This window comes from Hyperolius riggenbachi, chromosome 2 (assembly GCF_040937935.1).
Source record: "Hyperolius riggenbachi isolate aHypRig1 chromosome 2, aHypRig1.pri, whole genome shotgun sequence".
Taxonomy (NCBI): Eukaryota; Metazoa; Chordata; class Amphibia; order Anura; family Hyperoliidae; genus Hyperolius; species Hyperolius riggenbachi.
Window position 1 is genome coordinate 280690715 of NC_090647.1, and position 19818 is coordinate 280710532.

Genomic DNA, 19818 nt, shown 5'->3' on the forward strand with positions numbered 1-19818 from the left:
CATAGTCCTATGTCTATGTATGTATCATAGTCTAGGGCCAATATAGGGGGAAGCCAATTAACTTATCTGTATGTTTTGGGGATGTGGGAGGAAACCAGAGTACCCGGAGGAAAGCCACGCAGACACGGGGAGAACATACAAACTCCTTGCAGATGTTGACCTGGCTGGGATGCGAACCGGGGACCCAGCGTTGCAAGGCAAGAGCGCTACCCACTACGCCACCGCGCTGCCCACGTTTGATAATTTACCTCATGGGTAAAATCTAATTTTGAATTCACTAGCATGTTATAGATCTATTGAACATTTTATTGATAAAACATTCAATAAATCTAGAACACCTTAGTGAATTCAAAATTCGATTTTACCCATGAGGTAAATTATCAAACGTTCGACAAAGTGCTTGATAAAGCTTAGTGAATTAAGGCCAAATTTGTGTGTAATACTGAGCAGTTAAGACTTAAGAATAGCTACTACTTGCTAGAAATTGGTTATTGCAATAATTCAGTAAAGCAAGCCTAATGCGAGAGGAACATGACTGCTGACTTCATATAAGCGCGATTCTCTTATCTTCCGCTCGTTTTTCTTATCTTTTTCCATTGTCCTCAATGCGGAATAGAGCGCAGAAATGATCGGGCGGGAGATCGGACATGTCGGAAATGATCTATCGTGCCATCTAAATGGCTCAGCATAATTTTCCTGGCTGTCATGCTGGTCCTGAGCATTAAAAGCACACCTGAACTGACCCCAAAATTTAGAAACTACACATGGTAACGTGTGTATTATGAACTGAGGATCCTTAATACTCGTGCAGAAGCAACACTTCTGAAGCATGCATTAAGGTCCCCCCAACCCCCTCCACCAACAAAATAGTCATGGGGCCCCCTGCCCAAACACAATATTACACACACACACACACACACACACACACACACACACACACACACACACACACACACACACACACACACACACACACTTTTACATTGTCACTCTTGCTGAGTAAGCGCAGCGAGGCAGTGTAGCATTTAACTGCTCCAGGGCTGCGTCAGGTCTCCTCCTCTTCCTGGATGCCAAATGCTCCATGCTGCCATCTCCTTGGGGTCTATAGTTATTCACTGGTGTAGCTTATTCATTTTGGGGTTAGTTCAGATGTAATTTAACACTTCCTGAATCCTTAACCTAGGAAGAAAATGCAGACCGACTCCACAGGCTACATTGCCTGTTGTAGGTGTTCGACTAATAAAATATTCAAACTAAAGCTTCACTATGACTGCCAGGCAAAACCCCTCCTAAACCTGGCACTATGTACGTGCTCAAAATGCAGTGAGGCAGTGTGCACTTTGGCCTCACCCTCTGCACCAATCCAGAGAGTGGGTGAGTAGTGTGTCATGTGGGTGGAATGGACAGAAGGTGCAGTCACTGGAGGCAGGTGCCAGTAGAGCTACTTCCATGGTGCTGGAACTAGATCTATGGAGAATTAATGATGCTAGGGGACAACTGTAAATTAGCCTAAGTAATGACCGATAGGATTTCTCAGCAAGAAGAAATCTCACCTGTCAAAAATAGTCAGACAGCTGCAAATTTAAAGATTCTTTTCACAGGGTTTTTCTATAGCTGCAATACCAGAAAACGGGGAGCACCAGCAACAAGCATCTTCCATTCTGCCACCAGGGCTCTTCATTGGTCCTTTGATCTAACCAATGGGAATCCTCTCAAGTAGGATTTTCATTGGTCCACTCAATAGACCCACACAAAACACAAGGCAGAAGGTTAGAAGATGTTAGTGTTATAAATACTCAATAATAATAAGCTGAATATAAATTCCTTCCACCACCACCAATGCGGTGAACCAGCTCCCTGTGAATGCTAGTATAATTTAGGTGACCCAGCGACAAAGAGCATAGCAAACAGTTCTGCAGTCACAGCGCTCTCTACAACAGCGCCCTCTACAAATAATTGCAACTTATCCAAAACCATAAAGTTTTAGAGGGTGCGGTCATTGGAGAACTGTTGAAACAGCAACCTATCACGTTACCGGAACATTATTTTGGTATGTACATATACCTCTTTTGAAAGTCTCTGTTCAACAAGTACCTCTTAAAATAGTAGAGATTATCTCAAGTACTGCTTTACACAGATATATTTAGAAGCAGTACGCAGTAATTGTTGTCAAACAGTTTTTAGGCATTTACTATCGCTTGTAAAAGCTAAAATACTAAAGGGCAACTGAAGCAAGAGCGATATGGAGGCTGCTATATTTATTTCCTTTTAAGCAATACCAGTTGCCTGGCTATCCTGCTGATCCTGTCTCTAATACTTTTAGCCGTAGCCCCTGAACAAGGATGCAGCAGATCAGGTGTTTCTGACATTATTGTCAGATCTGACAAGGTTAGCTGCATGCTTGTTTCTGGTGTGATTCAGACACTTCTGCAGCCAAATAGATCAGTAGGGCTGCTGCCAGGGAACTGGGATTGTTTAACAGGAAATAAATATGGCAGCCTCCATATTTGTCTCACTTCAGTTGTCCTTCAGTTGGTGGTGTTGTCTATGTAGGACTATTGTTTTTTCTAAAAGGCTAAATTTGTTATAGTTAAAGTGTACCCGAGGCAAACCTCTGGTCAAAAGTTAAATACTTATTTAAAAAAAAGAAGGCCTCTGGATCATGTAGAGGCTTCCCACACCATCCTCTGGACCACTGTTGCCACTTGCAGACCCCCGAAAGAAATCCAACAAGATCTTGTAGGATTGAAAGCTTGCAATAGCACTCCTCTTCAAGCACGAGTGAGGACGTACTGTGCATACGGGGTAAGCTGGAGCCGCTCGTGTATGAAGAGAAGCATAGTCACGATGTGCAGGAGGGTCCTGGGCAGTGGCAGAGGTCGCCATGGCTTCCCTATCCGGTGCTAGTCTAGTTTAAGGGACTGAGCAGTAACTTTTACGTCCAAGAAGGTTAATTGGTTAACTACATTAAAGGGAAGGTCCAAGCAAAAAAAAAAAAAAATGAGTTTCACTTACTTGGAGCTTCTACCAGCCCCATGTAGCCATCCTGTGCCCTCGTAGTCACTCACTGCTGCTCCAGTCCCCCGCTGGCAGCTTTCTGACCTCGGAGGTCAGGGCCACATTGTATACATTTTTACGCATTCCAGCTAGTGCAGGAACAAAAATTTATGTGTTGCACCACTAACGCGTAAAAATGTATGTGTTAATGTTCCTGCACTAGCGGGAATGTGTAAAAATGTATACAATGTGGCCCTGACCTCCGAGGTCAGAAAGCTGCCAGCGGGGGACTGGAGCAGCAGTGAGTGACTACGAGGGCACAGCATGGCTGCATGGGGCTGGTAGAAGCCCCAGGTAAGTGAAACTCATTTTTTTTTTTTTGCTTGGACCTTCCCTTAAGCCCAAATATCCCCTGGACAAATCAGAAGTACCCCTTGGGTTACACATAGCACTGGTTGAGAATCAAGGACCTAAACCATTCTAGCGTCCCTGTGCACCTGCCTTGAGTAAATGAGAATGTGGGTGGGGTGTGTCATCACTATCTGGGTAGGGATGGGAGGCACAACATTAAAGGACAACTGAAGTAAGAAGAATATGGAGGCTGCCATATGTTTCCTTTTAAACAATACCAGTTACCCGGCAGCCCTGCTGATCTATATGGCTGCAATGGTGTCTAAATCAAACCAGAAACAAGCATGCAGCTAATCTTGTCAGATCTGACAATAATATCAGAAACACCTGATCTGCTCCATGCTTGTTCAAGGTCTGTGGCTAAAAGGATTAGAGGCAGAGGATCAGCAGGATAGCCAGGCAACAGGTATTGCTTAAACGGAAATGGCAGCCTCCATATACCTCTCACTTCAGTTGTCCTTTAAGTTTCTGGGGCACAGCAAGACTTCCTCTCTTCATTCAGGTCTGGATGCTAGTTTTGGGAGTGCAATCCTGGCAAAGTAGATTGCAGAAAAAAGTAGAGTGATTTAGGAGAAATCTTCATCTGCTCTTAATGGGTTATTTATTTTAATTTAGCCACTTCAAAAGTTTGCACACGGTACAATTTTCTGTCACATAGACGGATCGATTAGATAATTTCCGACTGGTCAGATCAGATTCCGATCGATTTTAGGTGCTTAATGCAAAATCAATCGGAAACAATTTGGACATCATACACGATGCAAATTCTTATCAGATAACCAGTTGATCTGATGAAAAATTGTACCGTGTGTGAGGTTTAAAGAGACTCAGAGACGAATAAACATAATAGATTAATACATACCTGGGGCTTCTTCCAGCTCCATCCACATGGATCGCTCCCACGCCGCCATCCTCAGCCTTCTCTATCGCCGATACCGGGTCTCGTAACTTTGTCCAGTAGCGGACAGTTTTACACATGCGCAGTGACTCCGTTCGTCTCTCCAGCACCTGCCTTATGCATGCACCTGCGCAGTATGGAGGGAGCTCACTGCGCTTGCATCGACTGGCTGAAGTTATGGGACCCGGTACCGGCGATAGAGAAGGCTGAGGACGGCAGCATGGGAGCGATCCATGCGGATGGGGCTGGAGGAAGTTCCAGCCAGGTATGTATAAAACTTTTTATTCATCTCAGAGTCTCTTTAAAGGAGTTATCAGCCAAAATCTACAAAATGAGCTTTACTTACCCGGGGCTTTCCCCAGCCCCTTGCGGCCGACTGTCCCACGCTGACCGCTCCACTCTGCGCCGCCCTCCCGGTCTCCGCGCACGGTATTCAGGCCGACCCCGAGGTCGTCCTTACTGCGCCTGTGCGAACCGCCGCTGTCAGTCAAGCCCACGTTGTACGCAGCTTACTGCACAGGCTGGTACAACATGGACTTGATTGACAGCGGCGGTTTGCGCAGGCACAGTAAGGACGACCTCGGGGTTTGCCTGAATACTGTGCGCAGAGACCGAGACGGCGGCGCAGAGTGGAGCGGTCAGAGTGGGACAGTCGGCTGCAAGGGGCTGGAGAAAGCCCCAGGTGAGTAAAGCTCGTTTTGTAGATTTTGGCTGATAACTCCTTTAAGGCTAAGGCAGGGAACACACTTGTCTTTCAGTTTTCCTTGCGCGTTTTCCTGCATACTTTTTCTGCACACCAAGTGTGTTACCATGCCAGAAAACGCACGCGGTTTTTAAGAGCAGCTGATGTAATTGATAGAGAAAACAGACAAAATGTGCAGAGTCATCATGCAGAATGTTAGGTTTTTTTCTGCGCGCGAACAACACATCAAGTGTGAACTAGCCCATTGATTAACATGAGTTCTCAGTTTTACTGTGCAGAAAACACACACAAAAACAGTCAAGTGTGTTCCCTGCCTCAAGAATCTGCTGAAATGTTGTAAGAACTGTGGTCTTACCAGTCTCATAGTCCAGAGGGATCTGTATATCTGTGACATCTCCAAAGGGAATAAAGGCTGCATGCAGGATCTTCTCATCCACCTCCTCGGCCAGACCCCCTGGAAGTAAGAAGAGAATGACAGTGGGTTCAGAAGAGAAGGAAGGAACTGACAGCAGCTGCACACGCTTCTCCCCTCATTACTCACCACTGGAGGTGAACAATTTTTCAGTCACACCAATAACACAGCGCAACATTCACACTCAAAATCACCCCCGCTAAACAACCATTAAAGAATGAGAACAAGAATATGTATCTAGCTAGAAGACTAGCAGAAAGATTCATGGCACTAACCAACGTATAAAACTCGCTTGGTGGCCGCCATATTGCACTGATTACCTTTACCCTCTGACCTCACGTCATTGGGCAGCGTCACGAGGTCGGGAATGCAGCTGAGCACTAGAGGGAAAGCTACAGTGTAAATCTGTGTCTCCCTGAGTAGTATAGCTGTGCCGTGGTGTAAGAGCGGGACCAGTCCTGGCAGATACAGCATATCACCATATATTTGCAGTTCTATGATCCGCAAACATCATCTGTATAGTAAAGGTTGCAGAATGGCTTCAGCTGTAGTCCGATTTCGCATCTACAAGTTTTCGGTAGTTTTTTTAATGTGCTTATGCATGTTTTATTGTATGTGTGTTTGACTGTGCTTTCACTTTTTTCACGATCACATTCTGCATAAGGGAAATTTATTTGATTAACTTTATGGTAAAACTATAAATTGCATCTCACAGAGCTTGGTGTGTAATTTTTATTTTATGCTTCCATTGACTTTCTATAACCACAAATGTATGAAAAATACAGCATGCATTTAGTTTGCATTTCAGAACTGCATCAAAGTAGTGGAAATAGAATACTGATATTTGCATCATACAGTACTGCATGCAATTTGCTATCCATCTCTAATTGCATCCAAAACATAAGGAGATAAGCGACATTATGAAAATCGCAGGATCCCTTCGCCATTTGCACATCTGAAAATGCAAGTGCCGTCGCTATACACAGCACGTGCATTTTCATGGGATTCTTTCCAATGGGGTTGTGATTTCTATTTATGATAATGAATAGGAATCGGAATGCATTTACATATTTTTTTGACCCCTTTGTGTTTTAACATGTGATTTCAGTAAGAGGATGTGACATGATCCACAAGATGTCCTTATCCATGGAATTGCAAGCCATGGTTGCCCACTAAAATGCGCAAGTGCATTATTTATTTATTTATTATATTTATAAAGCACCAACATGTTACGCAGTGCTGGACATTTGCAGTCTCTATTCATTCTACAGTGGCTTGCAAAAGTATTTGGCCCCCTTGAAGTTTTCCACATTTTGTCATATTACTGCCTCACTGTAAGTGCCTTTCTCCACCGATGCAATCAGAGCTGCAATGCAATCTCAATTTTCTTGTGTGATTTTCTTGTATGCTTATAGCATTCAATTGCAAGCGCACAAAAAATGCAGCATGCAGCGCTTTCCCGCATTGCCATGAAATGAGGCGCACCCAACATTTAAATATATCCCTAGTACAATGTATGGGGATAATATGAATGGAAATCACAACAGCATTGGAGAAAATTGCTTTGAAACGCAAGTAGCATGAGTTGCTAACACACTAGAAATAGAATACTGTATATACTTGCGTATAAGCCTAATTATTAAGCACAAAAAATGTGCGGAAAAGTTACTCCCTCGGCTTATATGTGAGTCAGTAGAGCAGAGTGGATGGTGGAGCAGGTTTTGTTTTTGGCAGAAGAGCATAAGGATTGTGCACTAGTAATCCTGCTCTTGCCAGCTGGCTCCTTGCTGTGTCCCCCGCATCCCCTGCAACATGGTATGCAGAGTGTGCTGCTCAAGACTATCTGTATTACCTGGCTTGTGGAGCAGAGCGTGCAAGCAACGTGTCATTTGTGCAATGATCAGGCATTCTTCCTGTGTGGCATTCACTGTCTCATATCTATGACCCCGTCTACTGGCATCTTGAGACACAATTATCATTCTTGTGGCACATCTGGCTATGGGGATGGGTGCTGACTTGTACTGGGGGCACATCTGGCTACTGTGGAGTGGGCTATACTGGGGAGGGGGCTTATACACAAGTCAATCTTGTGTCTGGACCTGGATGGAGGGAGGTGGTTGCTGTGCAGGAAACCTCAGTCTCAACCATGCCTAAATATAGACACAACACAGTAGGCAGGGTTAGTAAAACAGAATAGTACTTAACTAGTCAGTACTAGCTTAGATTGGTGTTTTTAGGGTTTGAATGGCCTTTTAACTTTCTGTATTATAATAATTAAAAGTCTAAAGTGGTACCATTAAAGCTACTATGGTCATTTTTAAAAATATCATTGAATTGTATTTTTCTTGTCACATTGCTTATTTACCATGATCCTTTGCAGTTTTGACATGCTCGCTTTGATGGCATTAAGAGATACTACGTAAGAAAATGTAAGTTGTGGGTTTTGCATTGACAGATATGGCCAGATCAAAGGCTCCTTTCACACTATGCACACTGCGATATAATTGCAACGCTGCTTAAATGTTGCATCATGTTAGAAATGCGATGCGGCTCACAGCAACACATACAGTGAAGCATACAGTACCATTAAAAGTATTCGTTGTTGCCACAGTAAATGTGAACATTACCCTGTAAATACGCTGCATGCAGCACATTATCCAGACTAAACCCACCGCAACAAATGTGATAGCTTCCCCACTTTATGATGCAATTATATTGTCAGTTGCTACGCAATGCAATGGACAGTGTGAAAGGAGTCTAAACGCTTTGCCGAAAAAGTTGCTTTACACATTAGAAATGCGATGCAAACAGTGAAGTCTACAGTACCATGGAAAGTGTGCTTCACTGCCACCTGTATGTGCACGGAACGCTGTAAAAGCACCACATGCATTGCGTTATCCTGTTCAGAATCCAGCATAACGCAATTAATGTGTTAGCACCAAAGGAATAGACATTGGGCTGTGCAGTGGCATAGCTAAGGTGCAGTGGCCCCCTCAAGCACATGACAATTCATATGGAGCATCAAAAGGACAGCTGTATTGTTTATGCAGAGGAGAACAGTTACATGATTGAAAACACAAAGTTGGTACCAGTATAACACCAATGATGTGATAGAAGCTGACACAGCGGTTGAAGGAGGGCCCCTCTAGTCCAGGGGCCCAGTCGCAACTTCTGCATCCACTATTGCTATTCCACTGCATGAGGGCCCATTGCACTAGGTGGAGCTCATAATGCTCTAGTTGTCATAGCCCCTGAATAGTGTTTCTCTCCTCTTTCTTCACCAGTATGAAGAGCTACACAAAAATAGCTAGCTGTCCTGGCCACTGTCCCCACCTGTACGCCTCTCGTCTATTTTTTGTGCTTGTATGTGAAGTCACGTACGGATGCTAGGAGTGGACATAAGCCGTTTGTTGGGAACTAATGCTAGAACTGCTTTGTCATCAGTTACTGCTTGGTTATTCCTAATCGAATCAGAGTTGGAGCAATTTTGGGCACCTGGAGTCAGTGGTTTCATAAACTGAGGAGTTAGATAATTTTTGTACCAACTACAAAGCCCTAAAGGAAAATCTTACTTTTTTGTAAAGAGTCATACAATAGAAGATTAATTCTAAATACATGCAATAGAATCTAATATCTGGTACTCCATGCAATTTCCCATCAGATAGATAGGTCGAATCAATTTCCATCAGGGCCAATCTGATTAACGATCATTTTTCTGATCAATTTTCTATAGAAGTGATTGGAAAAACATTCCAAAATCAGATTGGACTTGTCAGAAATTATTGATTTGACCCATCTGTGTGACGGGAAATTGCATGGTGTGTACCAGGCATAAAGGTAAGGTTTACACTTTTGAGATGACATGATCATTTAGGCAGCAGGTAGTAGAGCATGAAATATTGCTAGAACAATTTTATCACACTCTTGACTACTTGTAACTCTCAACTGTTAACGGACCATCTTGGAGTCAAAACCTATAGACTCCGAAAATGTCTGTCTTGACATGTAATCACCTCTATGCTCTGGTATAGTGAGGGACGTGGTGCCTGGTAATTAGTGTGCATCAAGTATCCTTGTTAGCCTCCCTAGCGATATGATTACTTTATTCCTGGATTTTAGGGTCTAAAAGCAGTGCAATTTTTTCACAAACTTTTAGACCCTAAAAGCAGGGGGAAAAGAAATCATACTGCTAGATAGATTTGTGGCAGCTTCCCCAAGTCAGGCTCGGGGTTACTGCTCTGAGTTGCAGATTTCCGGCCCAAGTCTGACTAGGGGTGACCGCTAAGGAGGTTAAGTCAGCAGAATGTTTCCTGGCACTATGGTGTAATCTAATAAAGGACAAGAAGCACCTTGATAGTTGATCCTAACATAAGAGGAATAGCATAGCAACATCCTCTTGGGAGGAGCAACACTCAGGTTATCTTTTAGTTAAGGTTCTGGCACATTTCCAGGTATTCCAACCCACCCTGACAAATAGATGTAGATGGTGTGGCAGGGCATTTATAGCTGAGGATAAAAAGAGTAGAGGATGCCAGGCTCCCATGGAAAAGGGGCCCAAGTCGCTATCAAGTAAAACCTGTGTTTTATCTGCTATTAACAAAACTTCTGTTTCTTACATTTCGTACACAGGAGTATGCTGCCATATAAGCACAAAGAAGATGGAAACCTGTATACTCACCGAGTATGAGAGGATTCACCGCCGGGGGACTTGGGCGCAGTATGGCTTATCCTGCTCCTGCACAAGTTCCCGGCGACGTTAATTACTATTCCCCCTCTAGGTCGCCATGGATGGTGGGGAATGATGTAATTCAGCTTCCAGCTATTGCTGGAGACCGAATTACAGTGTTTTAAAAGTAACATTAGTGCCGTCTTCTGCCGGCAATGAAGTTACTCACTGTGCCTCGATATAGCCGTAATTCCTATTACAGTCTATGGCTGCGCCCAAGTCTCCTGCACTGGATCGCGAGTGTTTGTACTCACCTAAAGATGCGTGCACGCACTACTTCCGGCAACGAGGGGTCCACCTGACACTCCCGCTGGGCGGACGTTCTACCGACAGTAGCACGTGCTGTCAGCAGACTGATAAGTATGTTTCTGAACAATCCGCTCAGTGGATCTGTCATAAACAGCCTCATCAGTCTGCCAACAGCACGTACACACGTGCTACTGTCAGCTGAACGTCCACCCAGCGGGAGGGTCTGACGGACCCGTCGTTTGCAGCGGTATGGCGTGTACGCGTCTTAACAGTAATTTTCTAATCCTTTCCTGGCGCACTGCTACAAGAATGACTGCTAAGCTCAGCAAACAAAAATGTAGATAAGGGCACCTATCAGACCCAGGTATATGCTGCCACGGAGAGGCACCAGCAAAGAAAAATACTTTTAATTTATTAATTTAGTATACAGTGTTCGGTTTTCCCCTCTATATTTTCTTTCACAAGCAGAACTCTATATCGTGCCGTGTCATCTTACCTTGTTGGTTAGAAGTGCAGTCTCTGTTTAATGGGGGCTGCCATTCTGCTTTCCAAGAATTCTAGAGATTACCTTACCTGCAAAACTGATGTTGAGGAATATCTAGTATAGTGATGGTTAACCTTGGCACTCCAGCTGTGACAAAACTACAAATCTCATCATGCCTCTGCCTCCCAGAGTTATGCTTAGAGCTGTCAAGAGTATTGCAATTCCTCATGGTACTTGTAATTCCACCACAGCTGGAGTGCCAAGGTTAGCCATCACTGATCTAGTAGCTGTACCAGGCTCCTTTCACACTATGCAAATTGCATTGCGATGCTATACATTCGCAACGCAGCATAGCAAAGCCAGATCGCGTGGTACCATTGCTGTGCGACCATACAGTAGAATGACAGTATGCCTCTCTGCCGCTGTAAATGCATGGGTTACCCTGTAAACACCCAGCATGCTGTGCATTATCCCGACAGAACCTGCTGCACTCCATTCCACTCGAATATCATTGCATCATGCAGTGATATTGCCCATTGGGATGCAACAGACACAATGAAAGGAGCCTTAAAATAAACGGGAAGTTAAATTTTTATACATACCTGGGGCTTCCTCCAGCCCCCTTCGCGCAGATCACTTCCCACACCTGCATCCAAAACCTCCTGGATCTTCCTGCTGCCTCGTTTTCCGCATCCAGTCGGGCATACTGCGCATGCGCAGCCCAGCAGGGCACGCACGGCCGTCACCAGGACCATACTGCGCAGACGCAGAATGCTTCGAGATGGGAAAGCGTGCTTGGCCACACTGTGCCAACTGCCTTAAGATAATGAGTCTGCTATGAGGAGATTCAGGAGGCTTTGGACGCCAGCGTATGAGCAATCTGTGCAGAGGTGGCTTTAAGGAAGCCACAGGTATGTATAAAAATTTTACTTACCCTCTCTGGTACACTTTAAGGTCTATTGGCTGCTGCTGTTGCTCATCACTAATGTGTTTGAATTAGATGGTGAGAACATGGTCAGACAGTGTTGTCAACTTCATAAAAAGACTAAACTGTAAAATATACTCCTGCTTCTAATTTTTAGAGCTGCTGATCTGCAGAGAAAATGTGTACGTGACATTGTTCCCACTGGAGCTCTACTGTCTGCCATCCCACACCAGTCACCTATTCTCTGCAATGATATTCACTTACTTATTATATAGCTTTCTGCTTCTGTTGAGGCTGCTCTGTACTTTCATCTTTGTTATTACCAGAAGGCCTTACCTTTTGGATTCCGTGCATTTAGTTTCTCCTTCGAAAGTGAATTATATTTCATGAAACACTTTAAATTTAATACTGCACTGTTGCTTTCATTTTGTCTTTTATTCTCTGTCAATAACTTTATTGGCTTGCACCACAGGCATGTATTAAACTTTGTAATTGCAATTATACCAAAAATGAGGTATTCTTTGTATATTGGACGTTTTAGTCCAATTCTATTCTGTTTTGTATTGTTAAAAACTAGAACCTGAGGAGGCTGCCATATCATTTCATTTTAAACAATACCAGTTGTCTGGCAGTCCCATTTATCTTCTTACATTAGTAGTGTTGGTATCACAACCCTGAAATAAGCATGTGGCTAATCCAGTCAGACTTCAATCAGAGCACCTAATCTGCATGTTTGTTCAGGACGTATGGCTTCAAGTATTCAATTAACAGGATTGGGGGGACAGCCAGGCAACTTTGCATTGTTAAAAAGAAAAGTATGGCAGGCTCTATATCACTCTCACCCAAGGTTCCCTTTACGTTTTGTGTGAACAGACATTACTGTATCAAGGTTTAACTCTGTCACAGACACTTATGTTGTAACCCCCATATAGGTACCCTTTTTGTTAAATATGTGAAATAATGCATGTGAAGGTAAGTTCCAGAGTTCAAGTTACACAATCAGTTGGCATGAGATGACATTGAACAGATGTATTGTACATGTCTTGTACAGTACAACAAATATGCAGTTTGTTGTTATTACAAATGATCTTTCCACTTCAGTTTTGTAGCCAGCTACACATTTCCAGAACTGATTGAAACACTGGCCCAAACAGACAAATCAGCGATTCAATATATCAGCACACCGTTGTTCAAATAAAAAAGCATGCTCTTTTATAGAGCAAATATGTCCACAAAACTAAAGCAGACAGTTTCAGGGGCCGCGCAGGGTCCCCCTTTATCAAGGCATAATTGTCTGAATAGCTGCACCTGCTAGTTTTGTACCTATTGATGCAGTACAAAGCTTTGTTTGGCCCAATTCCAAGCTGTGTACACAGATAAATTCAGAATGTAGTTTGGCTTGCTAAAAGGTTAGTAAATTAGCAGTTATATGAACATCAGCAGGTCTCCCAGTGAGAACAGTTTTAGTTTAATAAAGCCAGATGCTTCTGTATTTATTAAATATAAACCTTTGCCATCACTGTGTATATGCAACTGCAATAGCAAAAACTCAAACTCAGTCAAGGGTTGCAAACTTTTGCCAATTAATATATATTTTTTATAAAACTCTAGTCTAGGTTTGCTTGATCATTTGTGTGGTCTGTCTTTAGTAAATCAGCGCCACTTTTTCTGCTCTGTAACGGGCTGGTGTGGAGAGCACAGAACACGGGTTAGGCGATGGTCTCCTTGAAGGGGCATAATGAGGATGTATTGAGCTGAATCAGGGATAATGGCTAGCCACCAATAGAGGAGTTTGAAAATCTGCAAGGAAGGATCAGAGAGTGCATAAGAAGCAAACATGCAATGTTCCCTCTTACATTTCTGTCCAATTCTATACTTTGCCCCTTTCAGTGTTTTAGCACAGTAGGCTGTGTGTTTTGGCATTAATGCAGAGCCACCTGCTGTGGCTATTACATGAAACGGTTTCAAGCAGATCCTACTGTTAGTGTATGAAAAAGTATGACATGTACTGCTGCAAGATCCTATGGTATCATCTCTGACACTAAACTACAGCTACAAGAAATGTTTACCTTCTTCTCTGTAAAATACCTGGCTACTAGGCATGGTCAATGAGATGCAAATAATTCAGAGTTGCCGGATCCCACCTCAGCAGGATTCGATTGGCCCATTTTTAAGCTGCATATATTTGCATACAAAACATGGTTAATAATGCATTAACTCAATTATTTGCATTTTTACTGGCTACCCATGCTTTTGTTCAGATACACTATTTTATCAGAAGGTTGAACCTCCCCTTTGACAGACAACAGTTTCTATGTTTTTAGTGTCAAACTGTCAGCCTGCAGTGGATCTGTTGCAGTAAGCAGAATTCGAAATAGAAACCTGCATAGTATTTTCCAGACAGTGGGTGCATTTCTAATAGAAGACTATAATAGAAATGCATCTGCTCCGGACTCTAACCGAACCACAATGGACCATCAGAGCAGACAATAGCTGTCCACTCCCGCTGGCTGTTGGAGATCTGGCTCTAGTGAGAACCCAGCCTTAAAGGAAACCTGTAATGAAACAACTGCCCATATGGGGTACTTAACTCAGGAGGGGGAAGTCTCTGGATCCTAAAGAGGCTTCCCCATCCTCCTCAGCTGTCCTGGTCCAGAGCTGACATCTCAAAGAAACAGACGCCACAATATTTACATGTGTGCACCTCGCCGCAGGCGCAGTAGCTGCATGCTGCTCGGCCTCCAGTGGTAATAGTCAAGCCCGATTGGGTTCCTGCGCAGTAGAGCGGACCAGATTGGGCTTCTCTATTTCTGCCATAGTTGAAAGCAGCTACAGCACCTGTACGAGGCCCACACTGTTCGAGGGACCCAGCAGGTGGGTCCTGTAGTGCGCCTGCTCAATCTGCTGACAAGCACTTTTCAGCAGGCTTTCCAGGGGGGCAGTGCTGGATCAGGGGTGCTAAGGAGGACGAGGGAAGCTTTAGTATCCTGATGCTTCCCCCTTCCAGATAAGTACTCCCTAGGGGCACTTTTTTCACTACAGGTACTCTTTAAGCAATCAGATAAAAGGCCATTAGTCCAGTACTTTAGAATCGGCAAAAAGGTATGTTACAACATCTCAAGACGAATAAAAAACACACAAAGAGTTTGAAATCTTTTTATTATTTCACTGAGAAACCGTCTGGATGTCAAATTAAAACAACTGTCTTCAAACAAAATACAAAAATGCTTTGCAATCTGAAGAAAATCTGTTCAAGATCTTCAAAGAAAAGGATCTTGGAAGCACTCACCCAAGACTCAGCTTCTCATCCCAACAGCATAAAGCGACATAGTGCATAGACCTCATTTTTTTTTTACAAACGAGACAGTATCTCCCGCTGAGATAAGCAGCATGTGAAGGAGATGAGACTCCTGGTGGCCAGTTTCCAAACCCTCAACATTCTGGGCTTATTTGGCTTCTTTTCTCCCTGCGGTAAAATGTAACTTCAGATCATTAGCCACCAATTAATCATAAAAAAAACATGCTAAGGAAGAAAAGTTACTGACAGAGGTGATGATTTACAACACAATAAAACTGAGTCTTGAAAACACAAATTATTTTCAGTTATCTATGCAAAAGAGCTTCTCTGAGGTATTTGACCCGCTGGGTCTAATACAGTCCCTGTTGTGGAAAGCAAACAGTCAAACAGTGAGAGACAGCTTGAGATAAGGTTTTACTGCAGGAAAGTTTAAAGGGTCATTATTCCTGCTTTATTTTATAGCTTAAAAACAGAATGGGGTTTTAAAACTGCAACAGTATGATGCAATGATATGTTAGCAAATATATAAAGCATTTTCTTAGCACAAGCGAGATTTCTCTAACAATTTAGCAGCCACAAAGTAAATCTTTATGTGGTTGCAGGGCTGTGTTTTTCCTGTCGCTGAGGAAGTGTGCCTTCCCCAGCCTGGCAGGCTATGCAGAGCTGTCATAATTACCTGTCGGGACGGCTGGATCAGCTTTCTCGTTCTTCTACTGCGGCAGCAATGTAATCACGACACGTCTTCTGGGTCCCGATCTCATGGTATGATGTGATTGGGATCCAGGGGATGGTGTCAGCGTTACAGTGTCAACAGTGTCACTCAGTTGTGGAAGAGGAATGATGGAAGAGTCCCTTTCACCACCGAGTGGCGCTGTAACGCTGACCCCGTTCCCTGGATCCCGATGGCATATCATGTGACTGGGACTCAGAAGACCTGCCGGAAGTGCAGCGCCACTGGCATGGGGGGGGGGGGGGGGTTTAGAGAAGCCGATCCAGCCATTCGGACTAGTAACTATGACAGCTCCCTGCCCGCTCTACATGGTTGCGCTTCGCAGCAGAGTTTAGACGGCCCCCACTGCCCTGGCACACGTTATCTCAAACGAGAATTTGTGCAGGGCTGTTAAAAGGTTAAAGCTGACCCTTTGACTCCATGGCCCATATGCAATTTTTTGCTTTTTCAATTGTAATATGATGAAACGTTAGTTTATAAGAGAAGATGAAAATTATCTCCAATTGCATATGGGCCCATGACTTTGACCCAATCCAGCAAATGACTGAAAGCTTCCTGACTGGAAAGTAGTGATCATTGCACCACTCCAATGCAGTCAGATGTATGCAATTCAAAAACTGTGAGAAATAGCAACAAAGTTATACAGCTGTCAATCCCCACTGTTCTGCCTCTGACTTTCCACATTGAGTTTTAAATCAATGCTTCGATCCAAATTAATCAACTGAAATCTTAGTTTTGAATCAGTTTCCATTAGATTGGATGTTTTAATTGGTTTGAAGGTCAAATCAATTAAAGTCATCAACTGGTGTATGAATAGGTTAGCAGTGCAACTTAAAGGGGCCCATACACCTAACGATTTTCCCGCCGATATACAGCAGATTCGATCACTGATCTAATCTGCTGTGAAATCGTTGCGCAAACGCTGACAGATCGATCGATTTCTGTCCGAAATCAATCGTTCCCGTCGTTCTGTCCATGCGGAAGATTTTGCTCGATCGCCGGCGGGTCGGGAGTGCGTCGATAGCAGCATTCGAATGCCCGACGACCAACGCTAGCTGCAATACATTACCTGCTCCGCCGGCGCGACTCCCCCGGTCTCTGCTGTCGTCTTCTCCGCGCTGGGCTCCGGCTGGCTTCACTGAACTTCCTGTTCCGGCAAGAAGTTTAAAGAGTAGAGCGCCCTCTACGGTTTAAACTTCTCCCGGACAGGTAGTTCAGTGAAGCCAGTCGGAGAAGAAGACAGCAGAGACTGGGGGGAGTCGCGCCGGCTGGAGGAGCAGGTAATGTATAGCTGGCGGTGGGCGGCTGCGGCAGCTTCACAGATTGTGAACTGTTTCATGCTGAAATCGATTCACAATCTGTTTGCAGTAAGGCAGCCATACGATCCCTCTCTGATCAGATTCGATCAGAGAGGGATCTATCTGTTGGTCGATCTGATGGCAAATCGACCAGTGTATGGCTTAATAAAGAAGAAAAAAAATGCAAAGAATTTGCACTTCATGGGACTGAAAAATTTACAGAGTTTTTATAAATCAGCCCCAGGAGTCAAGATCACACCAAGAAAAAGCACTGAGGCACTTTTTAGGGATTTGTTTATTATTATATGTGTATGATAGCATTTACTTCTTGCATCTATGTAGTGCAAAATGTATTTTGAAGCACACGTCACTAAGTACATGAAGTAATTCACAAATGTTTACATATATGCATTCACAGGTCAATGAACAAATGGCATGATACCATATGGGCAAACAATAAACAAAGAAGAAATAGAGACTTACAAATTGTCCTTGCTCAGGAGGTAGCAGCAACAATCACCACCTTCTGAGAAGCATCTTTCTTGGCTTGATGAGCTTGCAAGACGGCAACGGCTTCCTCCACCTGATTATTATTACATGAAAACAGATCACTCACATTCTTACATTTATATATATAATTTGCATCATATGCAAACAATATTTTGCTAAGCTCAAGGTCTGCTGCATTGGAGCATGGTAGGAAAGTGATGACATTTGTTACCAAGTATGCAGAGGGAGTGGGACAGGAACATACATATTACTAGGAAGAAGGTGCTAGACTGACCAGGAGAAAAAAAATACAACTGCTCAGCTATTGTGGAGACTGTGATATCATGCAAGAACCGCATATTGACAAAAGCGTTATGGTAACTTCAGTTGGCTCTTCATAAGAGTGGGGTTTAAAGAGGAACGCCAGTGAAAATAATGTAACAAAAAAATGCTTCATTTTTACAATAATTATGTATAAATTATTTAGTCAGTGTTTGCCCATTGTAAAAATCTTTTAAATCCCCGATTTACATTTTGACATTTATCACATGGTGACATTTCAATTCTTGGTCACGGTTTCTCTTTAAGTTTGCCCAGTATGACACCAAGGGCTAAATAATTACTTCTAATAAATTCAAAACGTCATGCTTGTATCTGCTTCATTATTGTTCCTACTATTGCTGTTATATACAGCCATCACCTTCCATGGCCCTGTACAATTATTTTCTTACACAGTGTTGTAGCACACTATCTAAAATGAACCTATAGATGAAATGAGGTATAAAAGAAACGGAGTCATGCCCATATCAGCTTTACCTGGCCTTTTATAGTGTCTGGCAGTGTGCAACACATTATTTGGTGACTTAATAAACTTGTACCACCGTAGGTCTTTACTATAAAAGAAACGGAGTCATGCCCATATCAGCTTTACCTGGCCTTTTATAGTGTCTGGCAGTGTGCAACACATTATTTGGCGACTTAATAAACTTGTACCCTTTTAGATCCAGTTAGTGTTGCATACTAAACTGAATACTATATTTTGTGAAGATGCACCTACACTTTATCTTTAGCGGTATCGCCAATATACTCAGATTGAGCATTACTGTATTTACTTATTTGTACGCATTATGTTACAAATATTTCCATAAGATTAGTGCTCTTATGAATGTGGTACTGCATGACAGAATAAAAGCAAAACATATCCACAGCAATTATAAATCCCAATTCCAAAGCACATTGCTGCAAGACTGTTTAACCATTTAAGCCTTCTGGACGTAGAGGCTACGTCCAAAAGGCCACGCGTGCTCCCGTGGTCGATCACGCGTGCTCCCGGGCCGTGGTTTGTTAGTCCAGGGATCAATGAATTGGGACATGGTGCCGGATCATTGATCCCTTTCCCCGGCAGGAAAAGCGACTGCTTCTCTCGGAAGCCTCGCTCTTTCTGCCTCTTACGTCCCTCTAAGCGTACATGTTATGCTTAGAGTGACGTCATGTAAACAAATTCATGGTTGCCATCTTGTGGCCAAATAGTAAAACTACATCTACATGTAAAAAAAAGAAAAAAAAATTGAACACATATTTACATAAAAAAATACTATTTGCATCCCACCCTCCCAAAAGCACCCAAATAAAATGTAAAAAAAAACCATTACAATAAAAAAAGTAAATATTTACCTAGGGGTCTAAACTTTTTTTTAATATCCATGTAAAGATGAAATATTTCTATTTTTTTTTTTTATTATTATAAGCTTGTAAATTGTGATGGATGCAAAATGGAAAAAAATGCACTTTTATTTCCAAATAAAATATTGTCGCCATACATTGCGATAGGGACATAATCTAAACAGTGTAATACCCGGGACTATTAGGCAAATACAATACGTGAGTTTTAATTATGGAGGCATGTATTTTAAAACTAGAATGGCCGAAAACTGAGAAATAATGACTTTTTCCATTTATTTTCTTATTCTTCCTGTTAAAATGCATTTACAGTAAAGTGGCTCTTAGCAAAATGTACCACCTAACGAAATCCTAATTAGCGGCGGAAAAAAAAAAAAGATATAGATCAATTCATTGTGATAAGTAGTGATAAAGTTATTGTCAAATGAATGGGGAGGTGAAAATTGCTCAGATGCATAAAGTGAAACACGACTGAAGGCTGAAGTGATTAATGCCTTTTACACAAAATGTTTATCATC

General features: G+C 42.9%; 2 protein-coding genes across 4 annotated transcripts in view; both read right to left on the reverse strand.

Annotated features, from left to right (window-relative positions):
- The window catches only part of PPIE (peptidylprolyl isomerase E), a 36548-nt gene extending 30774 nt beyond the window's left edge, over window positions 1–5774 (reverse strand). Inside the window, exons 1-2 of the mRNA XM_068268774.1 lie at window positions 5697–5774; window positions 5365–5463 (exon numbers count right to left, since the gene is read on the reverse strand). Of these exons, the coding sequence (XP_068124875.1) occupies window positions 5365–5463; window positions 5697–5727 (130 nt within the window). The 5' untranslated portion in view covers window positions 5728–5774. The remainder of the gene's footprint in view (window positions 1–5364; window positions 5464–5696) is intronic.
- Window positions 5775–14947: 9173 nt separating this feature from the next.
- The window catches only part of PABPC4 (poly(A) binding protein cytoplasmic 4), a 40593-nt gene continuing 35722 nt past the window's right edge, over window positions 14948–19818 (reverse strand). For all 3 annotated transcript variants that reach the window (XM_068268775.1, XM_068268776.1, XM_068268777.1), the window contains 2 exons: window positions 17615–17714; window positions 14948–15271 (listed from right to left, as the gene is read on the reverse strand). In XM_068268775.1, the coding sequence (XP_068124876.1) occupies window positions 17628–17714 (87 nt within the window). In that variant the 3' untranslated portion in view covers window positions 14948–15271; window positions 17615–17627. The remainder of the gene's footprint in view (window positions 15272–17614; window positions 17715–19818) is intronic.